At 45.0% G+C, this 16743-nt stretch overlaps 1 protein-coding gene across 2 annotated transcripts in view; it reads left to right on the forward strand.

Annotated features, from left to right (window-relative positions):
* Positions 1 to 16743, forward strand: part of LRRC39 (leucine rich repeat containing 39) — a 229947-nt gene that overhangs the window by 192292 nt on the left and 20912 nt on the right. For both annotated transcript variants that reach the window (XM_086954502.1, XM_086954510.1), the window contains exon 6: positions 240 to 385. In XM_086954502.1, the coding sequence (XP_086810628.1) occupies positions 240 to 385 (146 nt within the window). The remainder of the gene's footprint in view (positions 1 to 239; positions 386 to 16743) is intronic.

The following is a 16743-nucleotide window of genomic DNA, read 5'->3' on the forward strand; positions in this document are numbered from 1 at the left end:
GTAGGGCCTCTGTTGCCCCAGCGACTTGGTGGTGAGGCCAACGTGGTGAGAATTACCTCCTTTTTCTTCACAATCAGCCAAGTTATTTAGCAAAACCTTACAGAAGAATTTGGCTTTTCATATGTTCATCCAAATTAATAATGTAAATAGACTTCAGAAAATTAAAAATTTGAGGAGGAATCTTTAATAAGTCTCTGCACTGCATAGTAACTAACATATGCAGTTTTTTTTCTTTTTAGCTGAGTGACCTCAAGAAACTTCACCACCTCGATTTGAGCATGAACCAATTTACAACGATTCCAGAAGCAGTACTGAATATGCCAGCATTGGAATGGTTAGACATGGGAAGCAACAAGATTCGGAAGCTGCCGGATTCTATTGATAGGTAAACGTTTTTATATATATATCCATACCCTAAAATGCAGACGTACATTGCCAATGATCCAAATAGGCCAACTATGTTTGTAATGGCTGGAAAGGTGGTAGAGGTATTTAAAACATAAGAACAACAACCAGGCCAAGGAGGACTTATTCTCTAGCCTCCGTTTCTTCTTGTGAGTGACCTGGTCATTCAAAAGCTGCAGAGGTACAAAGGAAACAAGCATTGGCATAGCCAATGGGTCTCGCCTTTGGGACCTTAGAAGTGTTTAGACAGAGCTTTTGGCTTTGGCAATGTCTTTAAGCTATGTTGTAGAGCTTTGTGGCTGCTGTGCAACATGTTGAAAAGTTATAGTAAAAAAGTGTTATAAGCATTTTTGTTACCTTATATATAAACAGGAAGACATGTACAAATGAACGACCATATTCAAAAATAATTAACATAAAAAATGTCTTCTAGCTTTTTTGTCCATGCACTGGTGGCAACTTCTTCCAGCCTGTTCTAATGCTTGATTGTTATAGCTTTTTTTAGCTGGTGGGGGTAGGCAAGACATAAACCACGGGAGAGTGTAGGTTGGAAAATAGTAACAGAATTACAACTAATTGGACTACGTGGAACTCAGCAAAGTGATTAAAAAAAACTCTGCCACACTACGCGGAACTCTGCAAGCAGTGGAGTACAATAGAAAAATGCTTTTCGCCGTCATTGCACCGTGCCGGATGCTTGTCCGCACTGTGCAATCATTGCGAACAGCACCATGCACAGTGCAAGCGGTCCCTGCTTTCCTTCTCAGCCATTCGAGTAGATTTATACTTGAACGGCAGATTTCTCAACCCGAATGGGCAGTTTCTCAACGCGAGCTGTCGCACGTTGAGAAATCTCGCTGGGATGTTCCACACTCGTGCTCGCCAACTTGATGTTGACGATCGTGAACGAGGAAAAATCTTGCTGGAGGTTTATTTCCCTCGCTTGCGGTCGCCAACTTGACTTTGACGAACACAAGCAAAGAAAAAAGCTCCGCTCTGCAAGGCAGAACAGAGTTTTTCGGAATTCCGCGAGCTCCGCGTAACTCGGAGTGAAAACTCTGCAAACTCCACGAGCGGACCGGAGTTCACCGCCCAGGGTTAATTACAACATGAGCGGCAGATGGACTTTGGGGGAGAATTAAAAGATGCCAGATTCCGAGGGTAGAGAGAGGTGGTCCTGAGGTTGTGATGTGCTGGTGCGGAGGTGTTGCTGAGTGATACTGAGGTGATGCTGATTGGTGCTGAGTGACATTGAGGTGGTGCTAAGTGATGCTGTGGTGCTGAGTCATGCTGAGGTGGTGGTGCTGCACTGGTGCCCAGGTGGTGCTTAGTTGATGCTGAAGTGGTGCTGCATTGGTGCTGAATTGCTGCTGAGGGGGGGGTGCGGGGGTGGTGGGCACTGATACAGAGGTGGTGCTGTGCTGCTCCTGATATGGTGCTGAGCTGATATTGAGGTGATGCTGCGCTGAGGTGGTGCTGCACTGGTGGTGGTGTACTGATGAGGAGCCGGTGCATTGTGGATGCTGAAATGATGCTGTGGAGTCATGCTGAGTTGGTGCTGAGTCATGAGGAGGTGCTGCGTGCTGATACTACAGCAGCATATTCCTATCTAAAAAGAAAGGTTTTAAAATAGTCTGTGTACATTTTGGAGTGGTCATGTGTGTCTTTGGCCAAGATTCGCTCACCCATCTCATCCACAAAGAACTACGGACAAGGTAGTAACCTTTGATGTCAGAAAAAGGTACCCATATAGTAGCATGATTGCACAGTGTGAAACTGGAACATCTGGCTGGTATCAATCCTGGCTCCCATGCTTTACCAAACTATGTGATCCTTGGTTACTTTCTTTCACTGAGCCTCTTTTTTTGTTTATCATCACATAAGAGAGCACCTTTAAATACGAAGGTTCAGGATGTGTACTGTCAAAAACTTCTATTGTGTCCCGTTTAGTAGTCTATAATGTTGTTCTATAGTAAAAATCTAGGCCGCATGTTGGGTACACATAGCGACTTAGGTTTTATCTCCCTACTAGTGTTGTCATCAGGGCGGAGCAGGAATGTTCCTCAGTGCATGTTTAAAAACTCTCACTATTAATAATACTTCCCAAACCACTGTTATAATCTGACGTACTAAGGTGAATAGCTTCTAAGGATAAACCTTTTTGAATTCTGAGGATACTTTATAATATTTTTAACATGATGTTTGATGCATGATTTACATGCCAAAATGTGTTAAGCCTAAGCTCGGCTCATGCATGGGCTCCTAAAGCCAGAGCCGACCCTTTGCTTGGCTTTGCACTCACTGTAAATATGTCGGCTCGCCAACCTCTAGAAATTACACTTCTAGTTTGAAAGTATCTCGTAGAATTTTTGCACACAGGGACAACTAACATAAGCAAATCACAGATAATTGGTGAAACATTTTTTGCGTAAAGCAGTTTGCCACAGCAAAAATTGTGCAATGAAAATTCTGAGAATGTCACAACATACTTGTAACTAACCCTGGGCGTAGTGGGCGTAGTGGGGCTTCGCGGAGCTACGCGAAGTGGGCGAGAAACTACGCCCACCTCCGCACTCCGCATAGCCCCACTACGCACCACAGGCCTGCCTCCCTCCCGCCCTCCCTAAATACTTTAATCTAAATGGTATAAAGAATTAAAAGGCACTTACCTTGCCCGCCGCTGCCCGCCGCGTCCCCGGGGCTCCCTCTCTTCATTGCCACCGTCTTGGATAGTAATGCGCATGCGCGGGCGGCTGCGCATGCGCATTTCTCGTGAGAAATACGCATGCGCGGCCGCCCGCGCATGCGCATTACTATCCCAGACGGCGGCGATGAAGAGAGGGAGCCCCGGGGACGCGGCGGGCAGCGGCGGGCAAGGTAAGTGCCTTTTAATTTTTTATACCATTTAGATTAAAGTATAAAGGGAGGGCGGGAGGGAGGCGGGTGGCGGGCAACTCCGCTACGCCAATGGAGTGGGCGTAGTGCTGCCGGCTACGCATACTCCGCAAAGTGCGGAGTAGGCAGCACTACGCCCACTCCGTGAGCGTAGCGGAGTTGCCCGCCCACCCTTACTTGTAACAGATAATACTGGAATCTTCCCACCATAATCCAAATCTGCCCAGGCGTACAACAGTCTAGCACAACTCTGTCTAGAACCTAAAAAGAACTTTTAGACGATCCCTGGTAACTGCCCGTATGCTCAGTGGCCCCGCTGAGCCGCGAAGGATCTATGCGTGTACATTCCTCTGTTCTGCACCAGAGGCTCAAGGGGTGTGATGGATGTGTTAATCACCAACCTTTCTACAGAAGCATTTCTCACATGATATACTCAGGGTTTCAGCAATAAGTCCGCTCCGTCATCTGTTAAAACATGACGACTGAGGACAGATGAAAACAGTAACCTCAAAACAACCTGATTTGCATTTAAAGCAGAAGGTACTATTTTCTTGTCATTTCCTACATCTATGGTTGAGAAAAACGAAATATGACGAGCAGCTACTGTAAACACAGCACGTAAATACAGGCCACATTTTTAATTTCTCCTTAGAAAGAACGCCCCATTTTTAACACACAAATCTGGTCTTTGAAAATAAGGGGTTTATTAGGCCTGGGCAGAGTTCAAAGTGACAAAAAATCTATGCACGCGGGTGTTTGTCCATCGCTGTAAAACCAGTGTGAAAAGCACCACGTGCATCGCAGGAGGGTGCTGCTTCTTTCTTCCACTCGAGTAGAAGTTCTACTTGAGCGGCAGCTTTTTCAACGCGAATGGCAGGTTTCTCAATATGAGCATCAGCGACCGCCTACATTGAGAAATATCGCTGGGAGGTTGTCTAGCGGTGGATTTTGCTCACTCGCGCTTGCCAACATAACGATGGCAAGCACAAGCGAGGAAAAAATCTGCTCCAATTCCGTGTGCTACACGGAGCACAAAAAACTTTACAAACTCCGCGAATAGAGCGGATTTCACTGCCCAGGCCTAGCATTTCTGCGAGGAAAACCAAGCCATCTAGGAAACCAATGTAATTTCACCAAGCGATTACAAGTTTTGAGAGTAAATGCCACTTTTAGCACCGATTTATTTTTATGAAACACTTCCACCTCGAAGCTTGGTGACTTTGTAAGAATCAGAATTTACTATAACATGAATCACTAGTGCTCAGCCTTCCTGGCAGCAAAAGACTATGAGCAAGCTGAACTATTATTCGAGTGTTGAAACGTGGCCACAGCAGCACCCATGGCACGGTCCAACGTGTTGTGCTGGACTAAGCTATATGGGGCAGAGCAAAAGCTTCTCTCCATGTTGCCGGTTTGTCTGTACTGTCACAGACGAGTGCTAACATGATGGAATAGATTTCACTCCGCCAGTGATGGAGCAGGTTTGAAGAATTTCAGACTACACATTTGTACAGCCTGAGTGACCTAGGGCAGGACTTTCCAAACTGTGTGTCCCAACACAGTACTGTGTCGCCTGCAAATGGTGGGTGTGTCACGGCCACTTAGCACATAACTGCTGCTAATTAAGAGGCATTCCTAGACACTCAGCTCTATGGTCTTTTAAAGACCTGTGAAGTGCTCGGGTGCGACTGTGTGTGTGCCTGGGAAGCTGGGGTGAGGTGACAGAGGGTGACAGACAGAGGGAGGGAGACAGAGGGAGGGAGACAGAGAGAGAGAGAGACAGAGGGAGGGAGGCAGAGGGCGACAGACAGAGGGAGACAGGCAGAGGGAGGAGACAGACAGAGGGAGGAGGGTGACAGCGGGAGGGAGACAGAGGGAGTGAAACAGAGGGAGAGAGACAGAGGGAGGGAAACAGAGGGATGGAAACGGGTGGGAGACAGAGAGAGGGAGAGGGAGGGAAGCAGAGGGACGGAGACAGAGAGGGAGGCAGAGGGCAACAGACAGAGGGAGCCAGTCAGAGGGAGGAGGGAAACAGAGGGAGGGAGACAGAGAGAGAGGGAGACAGAGGGAGGGAGGGAGACAGAGGGAGGGAGACAGAGGGAGGGAGACAGACAAGAGGGAGACAGACGAGAGGGAGACAGACGAGAGGGAGGGAGACAGAGGGAGACAGACAGAGGGAGACAAAGGGAGAGAGACAGAGAGAGGGAGGGAGAGAGAGGGAGGGAGAGAGAGAGAGGGCGACAGACAGAGGGCGACAGACAGAGGGAGACAGACAGAAGGAGGGAGACAGAAGGAGGGAGACAAACAGAGGGAGGGAGACAAACAGAAGGAGACAAACAGAGGGAGGAGGGCGACAGAGGTGTGGAGACAGAGGGAGGGAGACAGACAGAGGGAGACCATTTGCCCACTTTTATTTAAATAATGTCTTCCGGGGAGACCTGCCCACCTCCCCCCCCCTTACTGTGTCACAAAATGATGCATCTCCAAAAAGTGTGTCACCAACATGAAAAGTTTGGAAAGCTGTGACCTAGGGAGTTGGCATACAGTGGTTGGTCTAGGGATGATGGAATGTAAGGAAGCAAATGAGGCAAAAAAAGGTGAGCAATGATTTCTGAAGATGGGTCTACAGAAACCAAAAAAATGGCACAGGTCCTGTGTTTAGTGATCAACAGTTATCACAGATCGTTTGAGGCCCATTAGTGAAGGCACATGGTAGGGGACGAAGACCTAGTAGTGTAGCGATAAGCTGTGTGAACTATGCATGCCTGCTACAGAGATTGGTGTCATCTACTCAATATTTAATATATGTAGATGTATTTATAATTATGTATATGTAGTACTGCAATAACGCTCATTTATTGATATTATTTCCTCATTTGTGGTACTTAATGTACTAACCTTTGAATAATGGAAGGGGTCAGTCTATCATGCTGGGATTTGCATGCATTACCTCCAGAACACCGCCTCTGCTGGCGGTGAGCTTTCAGCTCACTGAGCAATCCGCTCTAATTAATTCTTATGAGCATACATTTGTTTTGTGTATTTTCAGTGGAGAAGGTGTTTGGTGGCTTGAAATTGAGCTAACAATCCTAATAGTTTTACTGACATTTTCCATTTCTAACAGCTGCTTATTTCCAGTAATTCCAGTTCCAGGCGGATGGATTGTGGGGAAAGGAGGGCTACACAAAAAAGTGGCAGTGTGTCTTGTTTTTCAGGTTGCACACCTCTCTCCCTGTTGCTTCAGTGCTCCATGAGCAAGCTGTGCCTTAAACTGAGTCCAGAAGGCCCCCTCCCAACTCATTACGCACTCTCCTTGCTTCCCCGGGTGGTGGTGAGTAAGGGGTCTGTCACTAGCCTCCAATCTGATTCACACTGGTTCTTCCTTGCCGCACACAAGTGGTGCTGGGCATGTGTGAACCTCGGCCAGATAAGTTTGCTCCCAGCATTCGATGCAGCAGACTTAGGCCGACCTGGGTTAGTTATTCGGAGGATTGATTACTGCCAGTGCTCTTGCCAGGGTTCCCTGTAATCGGTCACACTTCACCCGGCATACCCCGCTGGTTATGACAATCCACTGCACCCAGGTTCCCTTCTTGTGACTCACTTGGCTTTTAAGCACGACTCTGGCTGCTTCACTGCCAGGTGCACTTTATGAAGCATTGTTTTTTTTCTACTACACCGCCCAGTGTGTGAAACTGTGACCTAGACTGTGATTGGCGTAGTTCCAGCCACAAACCTACATAAAAACACATGTCGCACATTACCACATACAGACCTAAGATTTACTTAAAAAGTGGTGGAAGGAGGTCCAAATAAAAGTGGTGTTGGAAGTTGCACTAGTCATTTCAGTTTTGCAGTAGGTGCTGTATGGTAAATACATTAAGGAATATAAACACAATTTAAGAATTTTCCTAATCCTACTCAGATGCATGAATGTGCACGTGAATTACTTTATGAGATGAATAATGTACTTGTGAGTCACAAGGGGATCAATAAGAATATACAATAAAGTGTTGATCTCCAAAGGATAAGAGGCTGAGTGGACGCAATGGGATTGGAACCTGCGGCCATGAGGCCAGACGCAGGTTTCCGGCGTCGATGTGTTAATCCACTGAACTACCAGAACATTTAGTCCACGTATCACTCTGTAACTGGCCTCCGGGAATGCAGTGCTCTCCGCCTCGCCCACTGCCAGGGGGTCGGATGTCTGGCCCTTTTGGACCGGCAGAAAAAGAAACAAGTGAGACCAGAGAACTTCTGCCCCATCTCTCTCTTGTCATGGGTATCTAAAATTGCTGAAGCCTATATCAATTCCATTCTCACACTGTTCACTGAAAATAATAATCTGCTTGACCCTTCCCAGAATGGGTTCCGCCCTTGTCACAGCACAGAGACTGCTCTCCTGGTGGTAAATGAACACCTAAGGGGTGCTCAGGGCGCAGGGCGCACGTCGGCTCTCATACTATTAGATCGGAGACCAGTGTTTGATTCAGTGTCCCACCAGATTCTACTGCAGCACCTGGAAGAGGCAGGCATTGGGGGTCTGGCTCTGGGCTGGTGTGTCCCTTTTCTATCTAAGAGAACCGTTCAAGTGTCGGTTCCTCCTTTCAGTTTCCAGGTACATGCCATCCACCAAGGGGTCCCAGAGGGTTCGGCTCTCAGCCCAACCCTATTTAACATTTACATCCAACTCTTAGCTGAAGTAGCCAGGAGCAGAGGATTAACTGTGGTATCTTATGGAGATGACATACAGTTAGTGGTGGCACTATCTCATGACTCAAGTCAGAACGCTTTCAAATTCAGGGATGATCTAACAGCTATAGCAGACTGGATGATCGCCAACTGCCTCCAACTTAATGTGAGCAAATCAGAGATCTTGTTGGTGGGGAGAGACACCGAACTTTGGAGTGAGTGGTGGTGGCCAGTTACTCGGGGCTGCCCACCCACCCCTAAGCAGGCAGTCAAAAACCTGGGCGTATGGGTCAACTCCGCCTTCACCTTTCCGGCCCAAACAAAGGCAGTAGCTGGGACCGGTTTTGGACTTTTATGTGGGCTCAAGACATTGTTGTTTTTTTATTCAACCATACCATCAGTCAGGTCATTGTCCAGGCCACTATTCTATCAAGGTTGGACTATGCAAGCTCACTCTACATGGGGGCGAATAAAGCTGAGATTCTCCGCTTAGTAAGTTTGCAAAATCCTGCTGCCCGGACGCCACTCAGTCTGCCGAGAACATGTCCTACTACCAATGCCATACGCAGACTGCATTGGCTACCGGTGGCAAAACATATTGAGTTTAAAATCCTTTGTATCGCCCGTATAGTTTGGCAAATCTTCGTTTACCCTGCATACCCACCCACCACCTACGCTCAATGGGCCAACACCTTGCGATTGTCCCCCAGGTAAGAAAAATCCGAGCAGGAGGATGCTCCTTTCTCGTCCTCGCTGCAAAGCTTTGGAACTCTCTCCCTGTGAGCATCAGGAGCATTATTAACCTTGCTCAATTCCGTAAAGCTATCAAGCACATCTCTTCCCTGCTTAATGGGACTCTAGTGCCTGTCCCACGGTGTTTTACCAGTTTGCAGTTCTAGCGCCGTGACGTCCCTTTGCTGGGGCAGCTGCGCACTTTATAAATCTGATAACGTAACATACCTGTAGGAGGGTGACTGGATAAATACTTGATTTACAGCCGTGGGTGTAAGATAACAACAAGGGGCGGCAGGTGCAGAGAAATGCTCTGAGTAATATTAGTTATCTGTAATCTGTTATGTTAAAGTAAACGAAGGGGACAGTGCTGGCAAAACAAGATTCAGAGTGCAGACTTCAGAGGGACAACAGTCAAAGGTGCAACAAAGGCTATTTAAAAGGAGTGTACAGAAACTAAACATATGGACGATACTGAAAGGATCCATGTAAAAGGGGCAAACTCCAGGGTGGAAACAAAACAGCCAAAAGGTGGAACAAATGTAAACCATTCACCAACAACACCAAAGGCATTTTGAAAGCCAGACGAAACAACCAATGAAAAGCACTGGGCGTGTTCAAAGCCCATAGAAATGAATACTGCATGTCTCAAAGACAGCGCATGCACGCTGTCTAAGCTCGACCTAAAAAGCTAATTGTTTTTGGCGAACTATTTGCTGCTTGCGCACTAAAGAATGAAGCAAACAGAATTTGCTGCAGTGCATATGAGATGCAGACTGAAAAACAATTGCAAAAAAATATGCTTCATCATCGCTGATAATCAAATAAACTGCGTAATTGAGATTGAAAATGTGGCCAAAGAACAAACATTGTGAAAAACCTTGGAGCCAAGTGAATTTACACTAGTTTTTGTTGCTTCCATGAGATACTAATTTTGCATGAAACATGTATTTTGTATTTCAAAAGAGGCAGAAGATGTAGGTTATTTATTTATAAAGTTTTATATAGCGTGAATTTGACCCATGAAGTTATCAAAGTGCTTTACAGATGGTTGAAGCAAAAAGTAAAACAAGAACACAATCAACAACATAATCATGAGAGGTAAAAACAGTGTAGGTTCACAGATTGAAGAATGTAAAATCTCTAGGACAAGTCGACGGGACCCTGAATATGGTCCACCAGTCTAGTAGTAATCATGGGAGTATATCAAAGGTCAAGGTGATTGGGAAAGGGAAGAAAGCGAGCAATAACATAATTAGGCTATCCTGTTTTTGGTTTAAACATATTATAACTGAAAAAACTCCACTGAAAGGAAAATAGCCCCCACCAGTGTAAACATATAACACTGAAAAAAACCTTCACAAACTAAATGCCGTTCAAAAAAGGAAAAGGTGAGTAAGAGAGTCATTTTTAATTCTTCCTGAAGGGGCCAATACAATGTAACTTTGTTATAGAAGGCAGCAGCAAGAAAGACTGGGCTAACAATATTCTGATTGAGTTTAATTGTTCAGAGATGATACTAAAATATTTTTCTTCTTCCTTTTGCCTTTTTCAGTTTTGTGGTCTTTGGTCTAAAGATGCAGGGTTTAGCAGCATGTTTTAGGGTTTATTTAATTATTTTATAAACTCTAGAGAACACGGAAATATCAACATCATATTCGATATTTTAGCCATGTTTGATTTGTTCACTGATATGTAAAATGCCTGGTTTAATAAGAATCTTTCCCAATATGTATCATCACATTTACCCACAGACAGAGAATGGGTGAAACCCTTTGATGCATTACCCCCCCTTTTCTAGTGAGTCAGTATTGATAGGAGGTGAATTGCCAAACACCCCAGGCTTTAAGCATTCAATGCAAGGTGTAGTGACAGGTATATGTGAAAAGAGTGTTGTCATCAAGCATCTGAGATGGCGGTGAAAACATGACACCAGATGTTTGGAAAACATGGAACGCAGTGCCTCTTGGAATGCTGCTGCAAAAATTTCTTACCAAGTTCAACAAAGATTGGAGTGATATTATTTGTATATGCAGTAATTCAGCTATGTGTATGGAAAAGTTGTGTGATGACCTTTCAAAATCGACACCTGAGCTGAAGTGCTTCCCTGTAAGAGATCCTTGCCACTAGTAGATGTTATGCTGAAGCATATTTACAATCTTCAGAGTTAATGAAGAATGCTATTGACTTTGTAGTCCATTCTGATTCACTGTTTCGCTATGTGCAGTAACTAAAATGCAAATATTTCTCATTTTTTGCTTTGTGTGGCATCACAGAAAGAGTCATCCCAACCATGTCATTTAGCCGGTGGTTCTCAGTCCTAGAGGTCGTGAATGCTAGATTATTCATGTAGCAAAAATGTACACAATTTTTGCATAATGAGGATGCCATAGGCAAGAAATGTGAGGATCTTCGGTTGCATATTGATAGTGATGTAAAGAAAATACACTCTACTGCATTCTTAGATTTTTACAGGAAAACATGACTGCTGTAGTGGACATAATAAAAAAACAAGAGTCTGAAAACACCCTTGTCTACCAAGTGTTCGGCATAATTGGTGTAGATGTGAATCATCTCCTTGAGAGAAGGCTGGTCGGCACTTTTAGTGACTTTGGCACTGCAACATCTTCCATGTTCGAATTCTTGCCACTTGATAAGCAAAGAAAGGTTGAGGAGCAATTCAGGAAATTTTATTTTACAATGCATAAGAAATGACTTGCAATGATGCATAGAAAAGTCCCTTCACCGACCATGGCATTTGAAGTCAATGAAGCCTCACTGAGGTACTCGCACAAGTTCTAGGTCACTTCCGTAAAGGGGAGTTTTTTCCAAACTTTGAAAAATACTACTTCAATAACTGAGGGCATATGCAATAAGTTCAACGCATATGTTGCAGTACCTGTCCCAGAGAATCACAATTTTCAGGTGCACCAGTATTTACATGGAAAGCTGTCAGTGGTTGGAGTTAGCAAATTGTGTACTGGCTGTTTTGCTATTGCCCATATCAAATGCCACTGTTGCGAGGGCCTTTTCACAGATTAACGTTTACATGGGAAAGAAAGAACGAGCATGCATGACCAAAGACTCACTAAAAAAGTATTGTATGGTGTACTACAGTAAGTTTGATGTGTAGAAATGTATTTGGACCTCATATACCCTGTATGTACACTGTCTATACACATGCACTATCCATGCAGAAAGCAAGCAATAATAAAAGCAAAACATTCGATAAACACCGTTTCTGTTGTATTTACTGGCGCGAAAATATGTAACCACTGATAACCACTGTTTTTTAAGGTATTGAAAACACTGAAAAAAACCACCAGAATTTACCAAAAATAGAAACTGAAAACAGGAAAGCCTAAACATAGTCAAGCGTAGTACAAACTGTGAAAGTTCTCAAATTGAGAATGGTAATATTTCTAGGTCAGATCGACTGGATAATGGGCAAGGTCATACAGACTAATAGCAGTCATGGGTGTAGATCATGAGTCAGAATGAATGATCTAGTGAAGGAATTTGTTCATTAGTAGTCATTTAACTTGTATTTTGAAAGATGCAGTTGAACGAAACAGTCTGATTTTGGTTGGTAGGGAATTCCAAATTCTAGGGGCCACACCAAGAAGGTTCTGTTGCAGGTTTTCTTTTTATGGATTTCTGTGGTTTCAGTACCAAGGTGATGGTGCTTCGAGAGGATCTGCTTTCATCAGAGTATTCTAGCTTTTGTGCTGAGTACCTATAAGTGTTGTAATGAAGTGCTTTATGGGTCATGCAAGCAATTTTTAGCTGAATCCTTGCTTCATAAGGGAGCCATTTGTGGGTTTTTATATCCGGGGTGATGTGGTTGTTTCTTTTTGTTCCTGTGATATGTCTGGTAGCCACATTGAGAGAAGCCCTTGGAGGTGCCAACTTGGATCTGGGAAGGCAACAAAGGGTTGCACTTTCATAGAGCAACCTGGGGATGACTAGAGCTGGGACCACTGATTTGTAGTCATCTTGAGGGAGGAAGGATTTTCATTTTCTTAAAATATTCATTTGATATTTTGCTCCCTTGATGGGGGTACTGATGTGCTCCTGCACGTTCGGGTTCTTGTCAAGAGTTATTCCTAGAGATCTTATGGAATCAATAATGCGTAGTGAGCAGTTAAGAGCCGTTAGATGATTCATCCTTAGAGCAAAATTAGATGACTGGGTGGGACGATTAGGAGGAATTTCTTTTTGATGGCATTAAGTTTGAGGTGATTGCGGGATAGCCAATTTTGTACTTCTAGTAAAGTTGTGTTGAGGGACCTAATGCCTTGAGGTGAAAAGATTTTCAAGTACAATTGGGTGTCATCAGCATACATTTGGTAATGAATGTTGGCGGAGTTAAAGATCTCAGATAAAGGCTCCATGAAAAGTTTGAAGAGGGTAGGAGAGAGGACCCTTGAGGGAACCCTAACATGACTGGTGTGGCATTGGACAGGATTGGTTCACCTTTATTCTTTGAGTTCTGTTGTAGAGAAATTAGGTGAACCAGTTTAGTATGGGTACTGAGAGCCCCATCCTCCTTTCAAGTAAATCAAGGAGCCTGTCATGTTTAACTGTATCGAAGGCGGATGATACGTCTAGGAGGATTAGAAGCCAGGGATCGTGCTGATCCAAATTTTTAGCATGTCGTTCACTGAGTGTGTGAGTGTAGATTCAGAGCTGTGGCCTTGACGGAGGCCGGATTGAAATTAGTCAACAAGTTGGATCTGAGTGTTTATTTCAATGAGTTTAACTAACTTTGGAATGTTGGAAATAGGGCAAGTTGTTTTGGTGCAAGCAATCTGCAGTAGGTGTTTTCAGAATCGGAATTACCTGACCTACTTTTAAGGCAGTCTGGGATATGGTTTGAGGGTTTAAGCACTGTAAGGATGATGTGAATGTCGTTTTCACAGAGGGTTTTGAATGTATTCCAGGAGACATTGATTTTGGGGGTGTTCCCTAAGGGACCAGGTGGCTCAGCAATTTGTGAGGTATGGGGGGGATTGGGGCAGGGGTGGGTGGGGTGTCTGACTGGCAGTATAACTGGAAGGAGTTCCCCTACTGTCCGCAGGTCCTTTTTGATTGTTTCTGTCTTTCCCAGGAAGGAGGCAAATTCCTCATAGTTTGGCAGTAGATTGGACCCAGTTATTGCATAGTTAGGTTGATTATTTGATTGTTGTACGACCAGGTCAAAGAGTTTTTTAGGTTGATTCTTTGCTAGGTCGAGCTGGGATCTAAAAAAATTCACTTTTGAGCTTCTGATGCGTTTATTATAAGTGTTTCTCACCGATCATAGCCGTTTTAGGTGTTTGATGGACGGTGAAAATATCCATGCTCATTCAGCAAGACTTAGATTACGTCTTTCTGTGTTTAGGCTGTCATTGAACCATGGTTTCTAATCTTTGGTGGATATTCTTTTTAGTTATAAGGGTGCAACTGAGTCTAGGATGTTCAGTTTGGAAGTATTGCAGTGAGCAGTAAGGACTTGGACGTCCATCATGTCAGCCTGGGTAGGTAGGATGTTGTTGCTGAGGGAAGTCAGATCATCCAGTTTTATATGCTACAAGCTTCTCCAAAGTTTTTTTTTTTTTTAGTTGGGTCAATTTTTTACTGATCGCATTTGTGATGAGGAAGGTGATACAATGATGATCTGTCCAGTTGCAAGGGACTAATCATTTGAGTTGGCAATTATCCACCTTTGCAATGATAAGGTCCAAAGTCTCACCCTTGTTGTGTGTAGGACTGTCACAGAACTAGGTCTGCTAAAAAAATGGTTTTAAGACTGCTAACTGCAGAGTCATTCAGGTAATTCCAATGTAGGTTGAAGTCTCCCATGAAGATCTGGGTAACTTGATCGTGTGGGTTCTGCTGGTTTCCATTATTTGCTCAATGAATGGAAGGTTGCTTTCTGGTGGGTGGTAGAATGTGTGAAGTTTGCATATGGGACTATTGTTGCTTGCAATGTCAATGCATAGGTATTCAGAAGAGGATAGGGCAACGGTTTGTGACGGGTTCACTAAAAAATTGTTACAGTAGATACAACTGATCCCACCACCAGGTCTGATAGATTTAACTAGTCTAATGATGTTGTGAATAGGGGGGACTAGCAAGTCTACTATAGGAGCAAAAGTATCATTTAGTCATGTTACTGTAATGATAACGAGGTCGAGCTCATGTGTGAGGATGAGGTCAGGAATATCTGGAGCATGTATATTAGCTGATCTGCAGTTGAAAAGCATGCATTTCAAGTAACGGTGTCACCTAAAGTGAGTCTGTGTGATGGTTATTCGCTTAAGATTGGCTTTATTTACAGCTCTGGTGTTAAGTCTAGGTTCTCTATGTAGATTAATAGAGCTGCTTGTATTTGGCCCAGATTGTCAGTGTTGGTGGCATTAGTACAGGTATAAGAAAGGAGGAGGGAATGAATGTCACTGTTAGCTAGTCTGGTGTTCAGTCTTCTGGGTCAAGAAGGAGTGTTATGGAGGGTATGGTTCTCCATCTATGGTGAGGAGAGGAAGAGATCCGGGAAAGAAGTCTACAGCAGAAGTTAGGGACTTGGGCGTGGATAGGACTAAAGTTCATCAGAGACCTGACAAGCCTCGATTGTACACCAGCTCTGTGGTGATGTTTGTGAGGCTATGTGGTTCTGCCCTGAGTTGAGAACGGGTGTGTGAAATCTCATCTAGTCTGGATTCCAGAGATGTGTGGAAGCTAGTCAAGTCAAGTCAATAAATTTATATAGCGAGCTACATACCCATAGGGTCTCAAGGCGCTTGAAGAAGGGTGGGGAATTACTTGTCAAATATCCACGTTTTAAGTTGCTTTCTGAATGCTAGGTGGTTCTGAGTGAGGCGAAGGTGAGTGGGAAGTGAGTTCCAGGTTTTAGCTGCCAGGTAGGAGAAGGATCTACCTCCCATGGTGGTTTTGTTGATGCGAGGTACAGTGGCAAGGGCTTGGTTGGAGGAGCGTAGCTGGCGGGAGGGGGTGTAGAAGGACAGTCGTGTGTTGAGGCATTCGGGTCCGATTTCGTGGAGTGCTTTGTGTGCGTGGGTTAGGAGCCGGAAAGTAATCCTCTTATTGACGGGGAGCCAGTGGAGGTTTTTCAGGTGACCAGAGATGTGTTCTTTACGCGGGATGTCTAATATGAGCCTGGCTGAAGCGTTCTGGATGCGTGGGTGACCGTTTTTCTAGTTTCGGTGGGGATCCAACGAAATGTTTTTTTGAGCATGCGAAGAATGTTGAAGCAAGATGAAGAAACGGCGTTGACTTGTCTGTTCATCGAGAGTGAGGAATCCAGGATGACGCCCAGGTTCCGTGCGTGGTCCGTCGGGATGGGTGCTTTTCCAAGGGCCTCTGGCCACCAAGAGTCATCCCAGGCGGAGGGGGAGGTGCTTAGGATGAAGACTTCTGTTTTGTCTGAGTTCAGTTTCAGACGGCTGTGCTTCATCCAGTCGTATACTTCTTTCATTCCTTCATGCAGGTTGGTTTTGGCAGTGTTAGGGTCTCTGGTGAAAGATAGGATCAGTTGAGTGTCATCGGCGTAGGAGATGATGTTGAGGTTGTGTTGGCGTGCGATGACCGCGAGGGGGCTCATGTATACGTTGAAGAGGGTGGGGCTGAGTGAAGATCCTTGTGGTACGCCGCAGATGACTTCAGTGGCCTCTGACTTGAATGGTGGAAGGCGGACTCTCTGGGTTCTTCCGGTGAGGAACGAGGTGATCCATTCCAGTGCTTTTCCTTGGATTCCGACGTTTCTGAGGCGTTGTAAAAGGGTGCTATGACAGACCGTGTCGAAGGCTGCGGAGAGGTCGAGGAGGATGAGGGCGACTGTGTCTCCATTGTCCAGTAGAGTTCGAATGTCGTCTGTTGCTGCGATGAGGGCGGTTTCAGTGCTGTGCTTGGCTCGGAAGCCGGATTGTGAGGAGGCGAGGGATTTGTTGGTTTCGAGGAATGCGGCGAGCTGGTTGTTGACCGCTTTCTCAATGACTTTGGCCGGGAATGGAAGGAGTG

This window comes from Lissotriton vulgaris, chromosome 1_1, assembly GCF_964263255.1.
Source record: "Lissotriton vulgaris chromosome 1_1, aLisVul1.2, whole genome shotgun sequence".
In the NCBI taxonomy this organism is placed as follows: Eukaryota; Metazoa; Chordata; class Amphibia; order Caudata; family Salamandridae; genus Lissotriton; species Lissotriton vulgaris.